The following is a 14,870-nucleotide window of genomic DNA, read 5'->3' as shown; positions in this document are numbered from 1 at the left end:
GGGAGGGGAGGGAGCAGGGGGGAGGGGAAGAGGGGGCGGGGCAGCGGCGGAGCCGCCTCGTGAAGGGGCCGCGGGGCCACCGCGGGCAGGTGAGGCTGCCGATCCCTCCTGTTCCCCTCCTGTTCCTCATCCCCTTCCTTCCCCGTCCTTCCAGTCCCCGGGGCGCGGTGTCTGCGGCGAGCGGGAGTCTCCTGTAGCGGTGGGGCCAGGGCCCGGTCCCGAGCGCAGGGGCACGTCTGTGTCCGTTGGGAATGCTGGGAGCTGCTCCGAGGGATGCGGAGGGCACGGCCCTGGGCGCTCTGTGCAGCGCTTTGTCTCTCGGAGAGGGTTTCCACACCGGGCGTCCGGGTTTGCAGCGCACGGAATGTCGGGTTAAGCCTTTTGGTGCAGGCGGGCACGGGGTGAAAGGTAGTGCGGCCGAAACGGGAACGGGGAGGGGTAGTGGAGCATCTTTCTGATCTCTGCGTTTGGGGCACGCTGTTAACGTCCCAAAACTGATGATGAATTCAGTGTAGAATTAGCTGGGGGCAAGAGAGATTGCTGTCTATAATAAAAAAAAAAAAAAAAAGGAAAAAGCAGGGTTAGCCCTAAAGCTGAGAATCGATTACATGTTTTAACTAGAATCGATTACATGTTGGAACTATAAAATAACCTGTTGGAAGCAGAGGTTGGAGAAATGAGGGGGTGAGTGGCCCCGTGTTAACGTTTCTCTTTGTGCCCCTGGTGTTTTTTTCCTGAACCTGGGAACTCTACTAGGTATCATAAGATTTGAAAGTGCTGGGGGGTTGGCAGTTGTAATAGTTGACTCTAGTTAGTGACTCTCCTCACTCAGGCAGTAAGACTGGGGGAGATCAGTGTCACAACCACTGCAAGTAAGTGGTTTCCTTTCTCATCCGTACCATTTCTATCTCATGTCCTCTCACAGTCGTTTGTCACAGTGTTTCTGCATTGTGTTGTGTCTTTCTAAGCATTGTGTCCCCTTATCTATTTAAACTTCTCTGTTTCCTCCTCTTCTGCATCCCTTCTGCTTCCCTTCTGCGTCATCTTTCTACTCGAGTAACACGCCAAACTGCCCCCCCCCGCAGTATCAAAATTCCATTGAATCCGTCTTTGTCTCAATAAACAAGTTTTGATTCAATCAGTAACAAAGCTCTTCTTGCTATGTTAAACTTTTTTTGTGGCATACGGTGATATAATATACTTTTTACGGTTCAGTATATGAGAAATATGGATTTTTATACTGGTTGGCTTGTCTTGTCTGTCTGGTTCATTCTGTGGAGAAAGTTTCTTCCTTCTGGCAGCTGTGGATAGAACAGATCAGAGCTCCAGAGGCTGAACCCAATGAACTGTGGTATAGATTTTTTTTTTTTTGCCAAAACTCTTTCATCTTTACAGAGTTGAAGTTCTTTGTGCGAATCTGGAGAAGCTGTTTTGACATCTTTGAGTGGGATCTCTAGAAACTTGGAAGCCAGCCTTTCCTGAAACATTCAAACCTTCCAGAAATATAAATGCCTTTGTGTGATGTGTTTGACGGGGTTTGATTTAGAAAGGAACTTGGAGGTTAATGAATGTGAAGGTTATCTGTTCTCTGATTGTGCAGGAGACACTTGTAACACGTGCCAGATGTCAATTGGTAGTAGTTTGCCAGTTTAAAAAAGTAAAAATACTGCCTTTCGATCTTGTAGGTAATAGAGTGATATTTACCAGATGGGCTTTTATCACATGGCAAGGTACAACTCTTCTCAGGAGCTCTGTCCCCTGAGCTACTGTAATATGGAGGGTCAGACTGAAGTCTTAAGGCACAAACATTTTGGTGGCAAAGTTCTTGGAAAATAATCAGGTCTCCAGGAAAGATTTAGGCAACTGCAGCTAGTCAGTTAGCCTAGCTGCATAGAATTTAAAGGAATGTTGAGTGCACCTCCAAATAACACTGACCAGAGTTGTTTCCAGTAGGAAATGCCAATAAATGGTGCATTGGGAAAATGAAATTGGATTGGTAACCTAATGGTTAGAACAGTTGACTGGAACAGGACAAATACTGTTTCTGTTCCGTCCTGTCTCACTGGTTTCAAGTGACTGTTTTCTGTTTATCAGAAGCATGTCCTCACCACCAAGCTGAAAAGACTGTGTGTAAAAGCACCTGCATGTTTATGTTACTGCTGAAGATGGAGTGTGAGGAACAGTGCAGGAGGTTTTTTTTGCCCAGAAAACACATTTTGAGTGCTCTGGTGGGTTGACATCATTTACCTGGACTGGTGGAAAGCATCTGATACTGTCCTTGCAACATCCTTGTCTCTAAACCAGAGAGGTGTGAATTTGATAGATGAGCCACTCAGTGGGTAAGGAATTGGCTGGGTGGTCGCACTCCAAGTGTTGAGTCAACAGCTTGACCAAATGAAGACCAGGAAGAGCATCATTCCTCAGGGGTTTCTTCTGGGACTGTCACTGTTTAACATCTATGTTGGTGACATGGACAGTGGGGCCGAGCAGGTTTCCTAATGACTCCGAGCTGTGTGGTGCATTTGACAGGATGGAGGGAAGGGATGTCATCCAGAAGGATCTGGACAGGCTTGAGAAGTGGGCCTGTGTGAATTTCATGAAGTTCAACAGGGGCAAGGTCCTACACCTGAGTTGGGGCAATCCCAAGCACAAATACAGGCTGGGCAGAGAATGCATTGAGAGAAGCCCTGAAGAGAAGGATTTGGGAGTGTTGGTTTACAAGAAGCTCAGCGTGACCCAGGAACATGCACAGGCAGTCCAGAAAGGCAGCTGTGTCCTGGGCTGCACCCAAAGCAGTGTGGGCAGCAGGAAAAGAGAGGGGATTCTTGCCTTCTACTCTGCTCTGGTGAGACCTCACCTGCAGTGCTGCATCCAGCCCTGGGGTCCCCAACATAAGAAGCACTTGGATCTGTTGGAGCAGGTACAGAGGCTATGAAGATGGTCAGAGGCTGGAACACCTCTGCTGTGAAGACAGGCTGTGGGAGTGGGGCTTTGGAGCTCAGAGAAGAGAAGGCTTTGGGAAGACCTTGGGGTACCTTCCAGTACCTAAAGGGAGACTACAAGAAGGCTGGAGAGGGACTTTTTACAAAGGCCTGTAGTGATAGGACAAGGAGGAGGGAGTGACTTTAAGCTGAAGGAGGAAAGATTCGGATTAGATATTAGGAAGAAGTTCTTTACTGAGAGAATGGTGAGGCACTGGCACAGGTTGCCCAGAGAAGCTGTGAATGACCCATCCCTGGAAGTGTTCAAGGGCAGGCTGGATGGGACCCCTTAGCAGCCTGGTCTAGTGGAAGGTTCCCTGCCTGCAGCACAGAGGTTAGAATTAGATGGTCTTTAAGGTGCCCTCCAACCCAAACCATGCTATGATTCTTAACTATACAGTGACACATTTTTTACATAACTTTTCTAATATACGAATTTATTTGTTCATAAAGAACCACTTGAACACTGAATATGATCTCCTGTATAAAACAGGGCTCCAGCTTGGAACAGCGTACTTGTCCATGTGTTCTGGCCATGGGCTGCTATGACCTCCAGCATAGGCTCTCTGTGGGCTACATCTTCCTTTAGGGCACATCCCACTGCTCCAGCATGGGGTTCCCTGTGGGCTGCAGGTGGATATCTGCTCCACTGTGGACCTCTATGGGCTGCAGGGGCACCACCTGCTTTCCGGTGATTCTTCTCCATGGGCTGCAGGAGAATCTGTATGCCTAGTGCATCTCCTCCCCCTCCTTCCTTAAGGACTTTGACGTCTGCAGAGTTGTTTCTCTCACTTGTTCTCACCCCTCTCAGCTGCTGTGCAGTGTTTTTTACCCTTTCTTAAATATGTTATAGCAGAGGCACCACCAGTGGTGGCTGATGGGCTCAGTTTTGGGCAGCAGCAGATCCATCTTGGTGCTGGGTGGAACTGGCTCTATCCAACATAGGGTCAGTTTCTCATGTCTTCTCACAGAAGCCTCCCCCTGCAGCTCACCCACTACCAAAATTCTGCTAGTTAACTCCATGCAGGCACTTACCTGGCAAGGAAGGCTCGTGGCTCTTCTTCATTCCTAGGAGTGTTTCTTCAGGTCTCAGTAAACTGAAATGGAAAGGTGGGTAGTCTCTTTTAGAATGGAAACTGCTGTGATTTTTTCGGTGGAGTACATAAACTATTATATAGTAATGCATTATAAAAAATACTTGCAGTGTTCCTGAAGACAGAAGGAACTTGATATGTTCACAGTTGTTATTTGCATAGATTATGGCTCTTCATCGCTCAGTCTGAGGGCTGTGCTTAGCTTGTAGAGAGAAACCAGTGCCTGGCTGAAAGCAACAAATCTTCTTTTCTGGAAGGTTCTTCATGATGTTAGTGTATTGTGAAATCTAGAGCTTGATGTTTGTTTGATGCGGAATAGTAGCAGTTTTTGTAATGCTGTATGATCAGTCCCCCATCATCCCCACATCACCATTGGCCAATCAGAGCTCAAATCAGTCCAACAGTTTAATTACCTTGGTAGCCTCATCTCCTCGGTAAGATCGACGGAGAGATAGACAACAGGTTAGCAAAGGCATATAGTGCTTTTGGAGAACTCCACAAAAGAGTATGGCGTGATAAACACTTGAAGAAAAGCACCAAGATCAGTGTTTACAGAGTCATAGTGTTGTCTACTCTCTTATATGGTTCCAAATCATGGGTCATCTACCGCCACCACCTGCGTCTCCTAGAACGCTTCCATCAACGCTGCCTCCGTACAATCCTAAACATCCACTGGTCGGATTTTGTGACCCATACATCTGTTCTAGAACAAGCAGCAGTCACAAGTATTGAGGCCATGTTGATGAGAACACAGCTGCGATGGGCAGGGCACGTCTCAAGGATGAAGGACCACCGCCTCCCTAAGATCCTGCTCTATGGTGAACTTGCCACTGGCTGCCACAAGAGAGGAGCCCCAAAGAGAAGATACAAGGACTCCCTGAAACAACATCTCAGCCTTGGCCATATTGATCACCATAACTGGTCTACTCTGGCCTCCACTCGGGAGGCCTGGAGACACACCATCTATAACGCAGCTGTCTCCTTTGAGAACACACGCAGGATTCACTCTCGAGGAAAAAAGGCAACACAGAAAGAACCGTGTATTGCAGAATACACCATCTAAGGAGTCTTTCTGCTGTGCCTTTTGCAATTGGATATGTCTGTCACGTACTGGCCTCATAAGCCACCAGCGTGCCTGTAGCAAATGTGGATAGAGCCTTCCCAAATCTTCGTTCGCGAAGCCCAGCCATGAGTAGCAGTTTTTGTAATGCTGTATGATCTGGTCTTTGTAATGTATCTTTTTCCTTTGTTAATTGTTTTTAACCTGTTTCTTGCCACTTCTGTTGTACATCAGCACAGTTACTTGTTTGATTTTATTGAGCAGAGCTGAGTTACAGAAGGTGGTGATAAACTTCATAAGGCTATTGAAGTTTGTATTTAGTGAAGAGAGCAGAAGACTTTTCTCAGTTTGTTGTTGCATAGCTGGACCTTATAAATTTCAGTAATTATTGGAAACCTTTATATCCCTTTGTGTCTTCTGTGATTACTGTTTGATTTGTTTGTTTGTGGTTTTTTTGTTGAGGTTTGGGTTGGTTTTGGGGTTTTTGTTATTGTGCAAAAGTATTATCAGGCTGTAACTGTAACATTCTTTGGGATAGAGCTGCTCAACAAATTTGTTTAAATTTAGTCTGTCTAAGTAAGGGGCTGACAGCTGCCACTCAGCATCTCACAGGATGTGTGATAGAACAGAACATCATCCATGTGTAAATGTTAATTTTTTTATAATTGACTGTATGACACAGCAGACATTTTAAATTAAAGAGAATATGTATCTTTTGCAGTGTAAGGTACAGCAATAAACAGGTCAAGTATGGTTTTCTCACAGCGCTCTCTTCAGCAGCTTCTGTATCTTAGCATTCTTCCCCTCTTTTTCTGCCTTTTTGTGCTCCTGTCTCTTCTTGGTCATCTGTCAGACCTGAAGAAATGCTATTCTTGAGTGTGGGCTCTTGTTACTGGTTCTAAAATCTCACGTTTAAGTTTGAAGTATTATCAAGTTTCCTTGAATCATCTGTAGAAAGGTGTTACATATCCATGGAGAGCACTTTGGATTGCAGTTGGTGCTGTCAGCTCTCAGACTCCACTGGTTCTTTCTTCTCACTGTCTCCCCTTGCTTCCCCCTTGCCCTGTCACCATACTTTCTGCTTCACCAGCAACCCAACAAACTGTCTGTCTTTGGTGGTTTGTTACACCATAAATCATGGTGCAGAATTAGAATTTAAAAATGGGTGAAATGCCTCAACAGGAGTGAGGCAAACATTTTTGCTGTTAAATGTACTGTTAATGAAAATGTTAGGCTATAGTGGTTCTAGCAGGAAAATGTTGAAAACTTTTTTTCAACTCACTTGAGACTACCTGAAAAATTGCTATTAACATTATTTGGGGTTTAACTTCCTAATTTAAATTGGAGGAAGCTGGTAAGGGATGCAGTTGGAATGTGCCTACAGAGGTAAAAATTGGAACTTTAAAAGGAGCAATATAGGGGTAGAGTGCAGGGGAGTGGTCTGTTTTGTTACTGTTATGTATATATATGTGTAGAATCATGTAACAGATGAGCAACACTTATGATTCCTGTACCGTTACCTGTTTGTTAAATTCCACAATGTAAATCTCGCTAAGTGTTTTGTAGTTGTTATGATATAATGGCATTTTGAAAAGTTGTTTTCCTGAATGGTTGGCTGTGTTTTATAGCTATTTAATGCATGATGTGCTGGATTTTTTTTTTTCTTGCAATAGCAGATGAGAAACATTTTTACTCCAGTTTTGTTCCCTTTTGTTTCCATTAGTGTGCAGTAGGGGCAATGTATGTTTGTTCTTCTGATAGCTGTATAGACACAGAAGAAAATCTGGTGAAATGCTTCTGTTTGTACAGGAGTTGTGTGTATTTTTATTAGTATTCAAAACGTGGCTGTTAAAACTTTGAGCCCCTTTTTCACGACTGTTCAGACCATTGCTGCTGTGTTGAGCTGATTTGTTGCTGACAGTTACTGGAATGCTAATCTTTATGGTCTAAGTAAGCATGGGAAACACAAGGGCTGGATTCCTGAGCTGCTGAAAGATGTGGAATGGGGACAGAAAAACTGTGGGTATATCTGTTAACACTTACCAAGATCTATGTTTTGGCTTATTCTCTCAGAATATACTTGTAGAATTCGTTTAGAATATTCTTGTGGAAATGGAGAAATGTTCTGTTAGAAGTAAAGTCTGTAGTGCAGCACTGAAGTGAACATTGGAGTTCTTACAAGACGTATCATGTTGTGAACACGCCATGCATTTCATTGAAAATCCTTTTAAGGTGCAAACTGCATTTCTCAAAATCATTGAAGACTTTTAAATCTGTGAGCTGTAAAACAGAAGCCCCATGTAAAGTTTGAAGAGAACATAGTCTAGTTAATTTTGCCTGGAGAGGTCATTGCACGGTAGGAGATTGCTGCCTGGATGTTCTTGCTGCTATCTCTTTGGAAGTGGGTCAATGTAAATTCCAGCACAAAGCCGTGGGTTTTATCTTGCTTACGTTGCAGTCTTTCATGGTTGAGACAAACACGTTATCTTCTGACCTTGACTGTCTGAGGCTTGTGCTCGTGCACCAGCTATGAGAAGATCTAATGCAAAGTGTCTCTGCCCCTGTATTGCACTGCTGCTCACTTCTTAAAACAGAAAAATGGTGCTGGGAAGACTCTTCCCTGCTCCAGGGGCAGGAAGATGAAATTCTACATAGGACATCATGTAGTAGAAGCTTCCCCTATCAGCACTGGCAGTACCTTTGAAGCAGGAAGCAGCTCCATCTTCTTGCTCCGCCATTTATTATTTCCCCTTGGTGTACAAGTTGAAGCCCATGTGTTTATTCAAGTGTAGTCTTACTGCATTTTTTATGTGAGATAACTGTAGATGTTTTTTAGAAGACTTGTGAAAGTTCTTGTGTGTTCATTGTAGTTGCAGTCACTTTCTTGCTCTAATATTTCTCTTTACTTGTCTCTTTTCTTGGTTTCTCTGTATTTCACAAACCACAAGAAAGAAGGGGATATCTCATTTTTACTGTAGCATTTGCAGAGAATTTTAATTCCTATCTCTGAAAGTATTAATTCTAAAAAATAGCTAATTTCTTAAATATATCCTGACACAAATTTATGCTAATGACAGTAGTTTACAGCTTCTGCTGTTGGGCAGATAAGCTGGTCACCGTCAGCAGTCAGAATGCCAGTTTATATGCAATTCAGTGAATTCAGGTAGTAGCTTACAAGACTGAAAACTGTCAGTATCTTTTCTGGATCCTTTGTCTTTGGTGTTATTTTCATAAACTGTATGAATACCTGGGGGCCTAGTGACAGTAGCATGGAGTGGCAATCTAGTTACTCATCCGCCTTCAGACGAGTGAACAATGTTAATCTTGAGGAAAATAGTTTGCTTGGAATGGACACGTTATGTGGCTGTTCAAAGTCTCTTTTCCACAAGTGAAGCTTCTCTTGACACAAGTGCACTTGCCACCAGTAACACCAACAGTCTCCAGATTGATGAATGAGGAAGGTAGGACACTGAGTTTCAGACAGGTTTGTTAAGGAATTAAACTTGTCAAGTTATAGCTTTGTGTCATTTCTAGACAAATATATTGCACTTTCCCTTCAATCTATTTGTATGGTTTCCACTTGCTTTGAGAAGTAATCCTTTTGGGTCAGACAGACTTGGATAGTACTAGAGATCCCCATGAAATAACTAATTATTAATTGCACACAAACCTCACAAGTTCTACTGCCCTCACAAAGTGCACTATAGGAAGAGGTAGGGGAAGGAAAGCTTTAAAAGCTGTTTTTAAGACCTCCTGCTTATCTGCATCAGGTCATTGTTCTTCCTTCTTTATGGCAAAACTTCAGGTTTTAAAAAGCTATTAAGAAAATTGTTTCCAGTGTACAGAATTTGGGTCATGGGAGGAAGCTGATACAAGAGGAACTATTAAACTTAATTTTCAGGCTTTACCAGAGTTTTTTTTGGGGGGGGGGTCTTGGTTTTAACACCTTTACAAAATTCTATGGTTGCCAGTACATGTTGGCAATAACTTCTGCCTTTTTGAAGCTTGCTAGAAACAGGATTCGGAAAGCTCACTTTTGTCACCCTATCATAAACAGGATTGATTTACCTTAACACCCAATTCCTAACTCTCACAGGAGCCAGATGAATTAGGTGTTTGAAATTTCATTTTGTTCTTTTTGCTCAAAGGGCAAACAGCTGCAGTTTCACATTCTAAGGGAAAGTAATTTTTTGTTAGCAGAATTGAAGGAGAGCAGATACATAGCAAAAAGTATTAAGAAATAAATCTTTTTAATGCTCTGTTGTCAGTCCAGGATCGTGATGTTCAGACCTCAGTTTCAGCTTTGAATCTTGAACATCTGTATTGTTGACCCACACTTAACCTCTGAATTAGGACAGATTCTTTCTGGGCAATTTTTGCTTTGTTTACCATCCCCTTTCCCAGGAAGCTGAGTGGTTGATCCCCATTGGGAATTTACTGTTGCTTCACTTAGTTCATAGGACAGCCGAAGTAATTTTGACTGGTATTTAAAAACAAATTCTGTTCTGCTGAGACATCATTGTTGAATGGCACTTGTGTAATGATCTGACTAATAAACAACTTAACCTAAACCCGTTGGATGAGATGAGCTTCAAAACAAGTAACGGCTTGTTAATTCTCTAAGTAATAGTGATGCATTTTAATTAACGTTATAAAGCCATGTACAACTTAAAGCAACAGATACCTACTTAAAACAACGGATGCCTGAGCTCTGGGTCTCTGGTTTTGTGTACAAGTTATTTTGCCAATATTTTATTTTCACATGGCAGGTTAAAAGGGTACAATATGTGTCCACTTCACTGATACATTAGTGGTTAGAAGTACTTTTGGCAGAAGACAGTGCGAGTGTACATCTCTGTAATTATTAATGTTTCACTGTGAAAACAAGACAGGGCTTTGTTGAAAATAAAAAAACATCAAGCTGTCACATACATTCTGCTTTCACAGAGAAGATTCACTCAGGCTTTGAAAGATAAGATTTCTATTTAGGAATAGTCCTAATTGTGGCTATCGTTTTTGTTAGCACTTTTGTATGTTTGCCATTTGTTCACAAAATTTATGTGGAAAAAACAGAAACAGGGATAGTGAGTTAAATATTGCAAATATTGGAAAATATTTTTGTTTGTTTATTTTTCACATAAAATATATACCCTGCAGCTTACCCTTCTTAAGAAAAAAAATCCATTTGCCAGTTTTTACTTCTGTTATATTGTCTATTTTTAAAATTTCTGCATCAGTAGTTTGATACCAATTTTGAAATTATTCCCCTGCTCTAAACACACCTGTAAAAGTGTAGACTGTGTGTAGTCTGCACGGTTGTATTTCTTATGCTTTGTTCATAGGTATGCAAATGTCCAAACACTTTTTCTGAATGAGAAGGGTTTATTTTATGTCTGTTTATCAAGTGTGCCTTTTCTTTTGTTTGTGTGTATGTTTCTTGTAGGTTAAAAAGTTGTATCATCTCAGGGAAGCAGCAACTCAAACCAATAATGAGCAGATGATACCAGTTAAACAGTGCCTGGTAGACAACGTGATCACAACGCACAAGCAGCATCGAGAAGCAGGGACATTACTGTTCCCAGGTCAGCGGGAAACATGCCCAGTATCTCGGCTACCAGAGAGGCTGCAGTTTCCATGTAGATCTCCGTAGATCTTGTAACCATGTCAGTTAATGCAACGGAGAATGATCCCCCTAGATTCTTTGTAGGTGGAGAAGATGGAGAAGGATTATTGGATTCAGCCAGATCGACAGATTATGAACACTTCTATGACCATGGGGAAGACGAGGAGGAAGAGTATGACTCTGTATGTACTTTAGGGGCACCTGTGTACTGTTCTGTGTGTTCTCTAGCATTATTTTTCATTGAAATGGCAAAAGCTCACATAAGTTTAATACTGAAATGGTGGTGTAAATGGAGAAATTGTTCATATTCAGATAATAATCTGTCAGTAATGTTTGGAAATACAGCTCACTTGAAAATTAAGTATACTTTGAACTTTAAAGTACATGTGCTTGATTTTAATACAGAGTTTCATGGCAACTGAGGTTGCTGTGCCTGCTTTGCAGACTTAATTTGGATTCTGGGAACAAACTTGATGGCATAAGCCTTCATTTTATTTATTTGGATAGTTGATAGCAAAAAATTATTGAGAATTTTTCTTTTGTGTGTTGTCAACTGCTTCACAATTACTTTTCATGTTTTAGTTTGTTCTTCCCTGTCTTGGTGTATAGGAAGTGCATGCTACGTTAATCTGAAGCTATACCTTAGTTTATTATCCTCATAGAGTGTTCTGAATTGCATTTTAGCACTGTGCTTACCAATTTTTGGTTTCTTTAAGACAAACTCCTTATTTTATTATGCATGAGTTGTCATGGCATTTTTTTAACCGTGTTTCACTTTTTCTTTTAGTCATTTCACTTTAGGGACTAGTCAGATTAAATTTTTACTGATCATAAATGTGCTTGAAAAATTTAAATTCAAGACAATATTGCTAAACTTCTTCTGGGAAATGCAAAGTAGTAGTGCAAAATTAGCAGCTCAGACAGCTCAATTCAGCAAGTTTGTTTTAGCAAGGGAAGGTAGTTGGCTGTGTTTCAAAAAAGCAGTAAGTTGAATTAAAGGATTGTTCTGTGGGTTTTTTGTTTGCTTGCTTTAAACGGGGGTAGTTTGGCTGTTGCCTTTAGAAATACCCCTGGGGGAATGAAATTATTGAAGGTTTAACATGAAGGTAAATATAGAGAATACTAAAGAAGGGTGAAACTGTTTATGCACTAAAGAGTTCAGAAGTCTAGAATAGTATTTTCTGGTTCATAATTGACTTGTAATATTAGGTGATGAGAAGCCTTGTGACTATTAAGTAGACATAGAAAAATTACATAGTTAAAAAATTAATCGCTAGTTAATTTTAGAGTAATCTGTAAGTATGATGATGTTCCAATTTGACATTTCTGACTTAGATTTTGATCGTGTCTGTTTTTTCCTGATATAATACTCAAAAAGTAGTATATAGCTAATAAACAGTTTCCTGTTTGAGGCACTTTTCATAAGGATGCATTATGATATGCTGTCATGCTGCGTTTTGTTGTCTGCTAGCAATTTAGCTGATTAAGTACTAAACTAAAGGTTAGTATTAGGTGAATTTTAATGGAAAATATCTACTCTGGCATTGTGCTGCTAAAACCCTGTTGTGTTCTAAGAAAACTTAATTATTTTACCTTCCCCCCCACCTCCTTTTCAGCCACCAGAAAGACAAATTGCGGTTGGGATTTGTTCAATGGCTAAGAAATCAAAGTCCAAACCAATGAAAGAAATTCTTGAGCGCCTCTCCATGTTTAAGTATATAACCGTGGTGATATTTGAAGAGGATGTTATCTTGAACGAGCCAGTAGAAAACTGGCCTTTGTGTGACTGTCTCATTTCTTTTCACTCTAAAGGTAAATCTTCTAATGATACTGTAAATATTTTTGACATTTAAACTATTTAAGCTATTTGAGGGTGCTTTTATGTTTTTTTATCATGCAGTTTTATTGTATTTTCCTAGCAAGTGATTAATTTGTCTTGTTACTATAATACAACTGACTTTTAAAATACAAGCTTTTGAAATGATACTGTTTTCATTGCTTGAGAAAGTCCTATCTGACATGGTATTGAAATAGCTGTTCCATTGGCAAATACTTGTGGAGCCAGTGGAAATGGTGACCTAACACTTGGTCCGGTGATTGTGAAGGCATTCTGCTTTCTCAGTGAAGTGTTGAGTCTCTGAATTTCTGTATCTCTGCTAGTATCTGAGTTTTATTGTAAGGCCAGGGAATGAACCAAAGAGGGGTAGGCTGAAATTAAAAATCATATTTTCAAACAAAGCCTTAGTTCTGGCCTTGTGGAAGTGGAGGGCATGTGGAGTGAGGAGGAGGAGGGAACTGAAGACAGGAACACTACTTTTGGCAGACTGTACAGAAGTTAGGCTGTAGTTTCATGATTGTCTTAAACTGATATTGTGTTTGTCTATACTTGAGGGAGCATCCTTGCACTTAAGTCTCCAGTTGTATTTTAAAGCTTGAATGCTAAAGTTCCAAACTATTTACTGGTATTGTTTTGTGATTTTAATTTATTTGCTTTAATAAACATTTTAGGATTTCCACTGGACAAAGCAGTTGCCTATGCAAAACTCAGGAATCCATTCATAATCAATGACTTGAATATGCAGTATCACATACAAGACAGGTAAGTAACAACGATTGCCTGCAAAAGCAAGCTATTTTTCTCAAAGACTGGAAGGATTTGTTGTTATTGCATAGCAACAGTTCCAGTGTATTTTCCCTGCCCATGGAGAAAGGGTTGGAACTAGATTTTTGACATCCCTTCCAATTCAAACCTGTGATTCTATAATTGTACAGTAGTCTAAATAAAATTACAGTGAATGTTATGCTTCATTAATGTGTGCATAATTTCCTGGGATGTGTCTTCACATGTGGGGTTTTTTTGCTGCTTTTATATTGATACATCTGAAGATTTACCAAGTTAGAAATTTGGTGATACATTTTTCTAAAGCTTAACAAATAAAAAGTTTTAAACTCTGAAAATATATATAGCATAGCTATGTATGTACATAGCTGTACAAGCTCCTATAATTGTACAATTCATGTGACTTACTAATGGTATTTTTTTCTGAAAAGAGGATACTTGTTGGTACTCAAAGAGCCTGTGGTTATTGAAAGTGAATTTTCTTTTGGAGCTGCAGTCATGCATAATAAATATTAATAAAACAATAGCGAGCTGAATACATAAACACTGGAGACTCCTGAGCGGTGGGCAGACTTGCTGTTTTGAATGCCTTCAGTTGCTGTTCTGTATTAATTTTTTCAATCATTCATGTTAACAATCTCCTTTAACAAGAGAACTGCTCTATGCAAATTGTTGTTGCACTGCCAGAGAGGAGAGGAAAGGACTGGCTTTGCAAATCGCATTGTTATTGATGTTGAAGAGATCACTGCAAAGGTACAGCTGTGTCGGTGACCTTAAAGCATTATATTAGTAAGTAGAGTATTATATGTGTAATCTTACCCTGTCTGATTTAAAAAAATATTGTGTTTATTTTTCTCCTCCTTTACTTGTGGACTGTAAAATGCAAATATTAACAGGATTTGCTGGCTCACTGTGCAACATTTGTTCTTTTCTTTAGAAGAGAAGTCTATGGTATTCTTAAAGCTGAAGGCATTTTACTTCCTCGCTATGCAGTTCTGAACCGTGATCCAAACAATCCCCAAGGTAAAAAAATACAATGGCTAAACTATGAACATCTTTTTGTTTCCACTGGAGAACAGTACATAAGTAGTGTTCATTGGCTAGACAATTGATTTATGCAGAGTTTAATTTCTCCTCCAGCATTTTAAGTACTGTTGTGGGGGGCAGTACGAAAAAGGAGGGGGTTTGAGGCTGTATAGGCACTGTTTAGCCTTAATGAAAACATCAAGACTTTAGTTTTGGTCACAAGTTCAAAACATAGGACCATATCAGCTTCAGGGAAGAAAATTAACTCCATGCCAGCCAAAGGCAGTAGAGGTTTGCATCTGAAAAGTATGATTCTGACATCCTTCATCTTATAGATATCATGAAACAGCTAGAATATTAAGGGCCTCCTTACTCAAACTGAGATTCTAACATGTCAGCAAAGAGAGCAGCATTCATGATGTTACTTTTACCACAATAATTAGTGGTTTTTACTTAGGAGGCAGAA

The 14,870-nt window shown here is 40.6% G+C and overlaps 1 protein-coding gene across 20 annotated transcripts in view; it reads left to right on the top strand.

The window, feature by feature from the left end:
- Positions 1 to 14,870, top strand: part of PPIP5K2 (diphosphoinositol pentakisphosphate kinase 2) — a 48,442-nt gene that overhangs the window by 221 nt on the left and 33,351 nt on the right. For 18 of the 20 annotated variants that reach the window (XR_010426596.1, XR_010426597.1, XM_064641557.1 and 15 more), the window contains exons 2-5: positions 10,579 to 10,940; positions 12,375 to 12,570; positions 13,267 to 13,357; positions 14,316 to 14,401. Coding sequence is in view for 18 of the 20 variants with exons in the window: in XM_064641557.1 (XP_064497627.1) it covers positions 10,797 to 10,940; positions 12,375 to 12,570; positions 13,267 to 13,357; positions 14,316 to 14,401 (517 nt within the window). In the remaining 2 variants the exon portion in view is untranslated. Of the gene's footprint in view, positions 1 to 6; positions 90 to 10,578; positions 10,941 to 12,374; positions 12,571 to 13,266; positions 13,358 to 14,315; positions 14,402 to 14,870 lie in introns of those variants that run through there. The other 2 variants (XM_064641552.1, XM_064641544.1) reach the window with 1 other exon arrangement.

Source organism: Pseudopipra pipra, chromosome Z (assembly GCF_036250125.1).
Source record: "Pseudopipra pipra isolate bDixPip1 chromosome Z, bDixPip1.hap1, whole genome shotgun sequence".
Classification (NCBI taxonomy): domain Eukaryota; kingdom Metazoa; phylum Chordata; class Aves; order Passeriformes; family Pipridae; genus Pseudopipra; species Pseudopipra pipra.
The sequence above is the reverse complement of the archived record's forward strand: the minus strand, read 5'-3'. Positions and strand labels throughout refer to the sequence as shown.